Consider the following 5,416-nt stretch of genomic DNA (forward strand, 5'->3'; position numbering starts at 1 on the left):
CACGATGATAATTGGAAAATAAAGGTGTAATATTTAGCAATAATAGTCTTTATCTTCAGTTACGCTGTATAATATAAACAGATCCATTATTCTAGATAGAGAAATCAATATGTATATTCAAATTATGGACGAAGATCCAAGAGCTGCTTCGTGTTTCGTGAATCAAGTCTTTGATTTCGATGAAAATGATTCAATGATAATTGGTAGATAATAACTGGGCATGGACTATATTCTGCAATCAATCTTTCTACTTAGTTTGCTTTATAATATATTAATATAATATTGAATTTATTTACTTTTTTTATTTATGATATTGATTTTACGTTATTATATATACGAAACTCATTAAATATAGACGATTAAATTCTTAAAAGATAGAAATAAAAAATTTATGTTTCCTTTGATGTCAAAGTTATAAGATAAGAGAATTAACTACCAAGTCTAGTAAGTGTAAACTTATAATTAGAAGATGGAAAGACCTGCAGCCTATAGCTTCTTTCTTAATGTAAATAACATTTTCTATTTTCTGATGTTTCTCGTCATATTCTAAAAGATAGCATAATATTAGAACAAATAATGTCCATTTTTAGGATTGACGATCTTCGTATTCTCGAGAGAAATTCCACGGAAGTATTGGTAGCTTATGATGAATTATTAGTTTTGAAAGGATTCATTAATTTTCAGTAAATAATGATCTGAAATACACGCCCAGATTGATACCCAACGAAATAATATTAATGTTTCAACAATGTACTGTACCTCTAGTTTCGAAAGTTACACTTCACTTTTTGAGGATGCCTCGAAGGTACGCCTTTCTGACGTTCCTGATCTTTTTCCAATAATCTTGGAATAAGATTCCTTACAAGCTTATCACTAAAGGGATTATTATGTCTTCAAGAATGCTACTTTCAATCCAGTTTCTCGTTTTTGAAATTTTAAATTACACTTTGGCCTTTTACATTTTTAGTTTATGTTTAATATTTACACTTCATATTATGAGTTATGTATCAGTTAGCACTGAATATTTTTGTTATAATAAAATAAACATTAGTTTAAATTATGTTTGTGATTAATTGATATGAGTTGTACTTTAAAATTTTTCGTTTACGTTTGATTTCTATTGTGGTAATATTATTCGGAATAAATCATAAGCACACTGATATACTATATCATTAAGAGATATAGTATATCAGTGGGCTTATCATTTATTCCGAATAATATTATAAGAAATCTTAATAGAATAACTATTGAATATCATAACAATAAATATTGAATGGGGAAAGCAGACATTTACTTATGACTTTCTCATTTAACCATTCATCGTTTATGAATCCACTTTGTTAACAGATTTACGTTAAAATTTTTACTTTTATGTTATATATACTGTATATATATTTCACAGAACTATAGTCTTTGTAAATCTATAGGAATTTTTGTTTAATTTTTTTCTTCAGAACTCGCTCAACATTATTTACTTACGGTTCAACGATAGGTATTTATAATTCTTCAAAAAAAGAAAAGAAAAAAGGTTCTTATCGATTTTATACCAACGAAAACTTGCAGCGAAATGTTTTCCTCTCTCTAAATCAAAATCTACTGCTGGAGGCTTACATGCCTTCTAGCTACATAAAAATACTCTACTCCTAAACAGCCTTTTCTTATGTAGTTATTTTTACCACTTTCAAGTTAAAAACTTCCTTTCTGGGTTAATATTCTTTATATATATATATATTCCCCATTGGCTTTTACAGTTATTTTGCCAATTTTATCTTTATTGTTTACCAAACTCTTGACGCTACTTATATATCTAAACAATAGAAAACTGTCCTTTTTTGTTTTGTCTTCATCTTCCGACTTGGCTCTTACATTCATACTTGTTTCCTCTTCAACAAACCGATTCTTCGAAGTCATAAATTATAAATTTCTTTATATTAACTTTGATAAATAAACAATACAACGTTCGATATTATTCCTTACTATCTGTAACATGATACGTCTTCTTCAATCTGGTGCTAACACAACCTCCAATAACTATTTATATAGACATATCGTAAATAGTGCATTTGATTCTAGTTTCGTATTGCTTTTATGATTTTCGCTTAATGGTATGCTGTAAATGATTTTATTATTCTCATCGAAAGTGTGGTGAAAAAAAATCTTTGAACGCTTTTTATGCTGACTGTAAAATACCAATTTCGTTGCAGATTCTACCACTTTTTATCTGATACGAATTTTGTTGCGTAAAATAAATTAAAAAAAAATTAAAATTATTGCTCTTTCTTCATATAATTGCTTATCTGAACAGGGCTGAAAATAATATAATTTATGAAATTTCTTTTCCTCTAATTCTCCTATCTGATTATACAGTAGATGAAAGTATTCTAATTATCACTAATGTAATTATATGACTTTTGCAGTATCTCTTTATAACGATTATTCTATAAAGTTAATTATTTGAATTATCAGCATTCTTTGATAATAAATTTAACTTTCGTATCGAAAATATCCCGAAAGCTTATTATCATATGGCTTAAGAAAAAACTCTTAAGCCCTATTCAGCCTCTATTGGGAAAAACAATTTCAAGTCATTTAACGCTTGAAATAACTAAAAGTATATACAGAAAATGTGGTAATTATAATTATAAATGCAACTTAAAATATTTAATTATTCAGTTTTATTTATTTATTTATTTATTCATTCATTCATTCATTCATTATCATTGAGGACTTTTTTCAAAGAATGAATCAAAACATTCGATTCCTTTCATATCAAGCTCTTTTCAGATTATCGATAAAACATAAAATAATCTATTTTCGTCATTTCGATTAGAATTTAAATATTCAAAGTATCGATTTTATCAGAAAATATTTCATATCAAGATTTATCTAATTTTAAATTTATTTTAAATAGGCTAACTGTTATCTTACAAATCTTTAAGATATCTTACTAATGATAGTTAAATTTTGAGCTTTTTAAAAAATTTTATCTAGAGAAATATTCTGAAACTGAAAGAAGTGCAAAAGAGGAAAACGATGATTTCATTCTTTCTTACAGAACATTACCCAGTTACTGCGAAGTCACGTTGCCTATTTTCAAATTTAGAAGACAGAAAATATTTTAACAAATATATATTTCAATTTACTAATATAAACAGTGCCAATATTCTACACGGAGAAAGCGAAGAACAACAAATTAAAGATGCAGATTCAAATGCTTCTAATTGTTCTCTAAATCAAACTTTCGATTATAACGATAGCAAGTTAATGACAATTGGTATACAAAATCATGATATTTAGCAGTCATAGATTCTATATAGTTAGTTATATTATACAATATAAACAGATAATTCTATTCTAGATAGAGAAATCAATACAGGTCTTGTACTTAAAGACCCAGATTTAAACGTCTCTAATTATTTCATAAATCAAGCCTTTTACAATGACAATGGAAACACGATGATAATTGGAAAATAAAGGTGTAATATTTAGCAATAATAGTCTTTATCTTCAGTTACGCTGTATAATATAAACAGATCCATTATTCTAGATAGAGAAATCAATATGTATATTCAAATTATGGACGAAGATCCAAGAGCTGCTTCGTGTTTCGTGAATCAAGTCTTTGATTTCGATGAAAATGATTCAATGATAATTGGTAGATAATAACTGGGCATGGACTATATTCTGCAATCAATCTTTCTACTTAGTTTGCTTTATAATATATTAATATAATATTGAATTTATTTACTTTTTTTAATTTACAGACGAAATAAATACAAGCGAACGAAAAGAAATTCTTATAGCACCTAATACAGTTAAAGAATATTCTAAATTAAATAATTCTAACTTCTCTTCTGTATTCTTACATAATTTTTAGAAATCAAAATTTAAATAATTAATTTGCATTTTCTCAGTATTAATTAATTAATTAATTTTTTTGAAAGGATTTGGATTCAAATGACTATATCTACATTAAAGCTGTGGAAGATAGTTTTGATTTCATTTATCGTATTCCAAGAATCAACAAGACAACAATATGCAGAATAAATCAAATGAAAAACAATTCTGAGAATATTGCCTACTACCTTCACCTAGAAAAAATGGAGGAAAAAGATTTGTATAGATTCATATAGGAATAAATAACACTTTAAAAGTTAATAATTATACTTTAATGAAAGTATTTCTGTTAAGTGCAAGAAAAAAAAGCAATTATCCAGTTATAGAATACGTTATCTCATTGTATAGAGATTACAAACAAAATAATAAAAATTTCAGCATAGGATTATTAATTTAAGTGTTTGAAGTAGCATAAAAGTAGAAAAGTTTGTAATAAAATTACCTTAAATTATATTTTAAAAATTGCTAACAAAATTTTGGAATTTAATTTAATTTGAAAGAATTGGAGATATATATATATATATATCATTTTCAATATGATATATATTGAAATATATATATATATATATAATCAAACCATTTAGGTACTCATTATACTTTGCATGATATTACAAACAGTTTTTTCAATGATAAATTTGTATTAATTGTTTACGTAAGTTATTATATTATTTTCAAACTGAAATAGTTTTTTCCCACTTGTAAATGACAACTTTATAACGTTATTTTCAATACGAAACTAATATATTAGGCTTTAGAGATCCTAGAAAATTACTTATTTTACTTCCAAAGAATATTCTAAGCAAGGAGAAAAGCGAAAAATTTATGCTGAAGAAAGTGAATATATGTTTTTAAATACATATTAGCATTTTTTGTGTACTGTACATAAAAGCGTAAAGTTAAAACTAAAATGAGTATTCGTATATTTTTGTGTATAGAACAGAGAATCTATATTAGAAAAATGGAAGAACGGTTGCTTAGATAAAATAATCATTTATAAAAACAAGAATCCTCAGTGGAATCACAGTTAGTATTATGATAACTTCCTCAGCATCTGGATAATAAGTATTGACGACATTTATTCCCACGTTGTTACCTAGTTAACTCGTACAGTTCCCTCGACAGCTTATACGAAGAAAAATATCCTTAAGGATGACTGTTCTGTATAATCAATGTGCAATTTTTTTACTATTACAGAAATAAAATGCTATACATTGAATTTCAAAGGAAGAGCTAAAATACCTTTCATTAACAATTTTCAAATTTTTAATGAAAACTAGGTAAAATGTAATAAATAACTTCAGAAGATTTTCTGTTAATATTTTTAATACAAAAATAATCATATTCAGCATTAAATAAGATTATTTCGGGTATTATTGACTTTATTCAATTCTCTTGGTAACGGAAACTCATTAATTAAACTCTATCTTGTTTTAATTAAAACAGCAGATTAACAAAAACAACATTTTCGAAAAAGTAGTTTCTCCTCTAAACCAAGAATATTTATTCATTTTATTAGACT

At 25.8% G+C, this 5,416-nt stretch overlaps 1 protein-coding gene across 1 annotated transcript; it reads left to right on the top strand.

Annotated features, from left to right (window-relative positions):
• Nucleotides 1–3,551: 3,551 nt before the first annotated feature.
• On the top strand, nt 3,552–4,133 carry LOC111634171. The gene is made up of 3 exons (XM_023378876.1): nt 3,552–3,655; nt 3,765–3,814; nt 3,945–4,133. Exons 1-3 carry the CDS (start codon nt 3,562–3,564, stop codon nt 4,131–4,133), a joined length of 333 nt encoding a protein of 110 aa, XP_023234644.1. The 5' UTR covers nt 3,552–3,561.
• The last annotated feature ends 1,283 nt before the right edge of the window (nt 4,134–5,416 follow it).

The sequence above is a fragment of the Centruroides sculpturatus genome, unplaced genomic scaffold, assembly GCF_000671375.1.
Source record: "Centruroides sculpturatus isolate CEXI.00-Female unplaced genomic scaffold, Cexi_2.0 scaffold741, whole genome shotgun sequence".
Classification (NCBI taxonomy): domain Eukaryota; kingdom Metazoa; phylum Arthropoda; class Arachnida; order Scorpiones; family Buthidae; genus Centruroides; species Centruroides sculpturatus.

What these genes read in the sequence shown, in the direction of transcription:
- LOC111634171 (XM_023378876.1), top strand. Translation starts at nt 3,562, where the DNA reads ATGTATATTCAAATTATGGACGAAGATCCAAGAGCTGCTTCGTGTTTC. An exon ending in AAATGATTCAATGATAATTG is followed by an intron (nt 3,656 to 3,764) that starts GTAGATAATAAC and finishes TTTAATTTACAG; the next exon opens with ACGAAATAAATACAAGCGAA. An exon ending in TTCTTATAGCACCTAATACA is followed by an intron (nt 3,815 to 3,944) that starts GTTAAAGAATAT and finishes TTTTTTTGAAAG; the next exon opens with GATTTGGATTCAAATGACTA.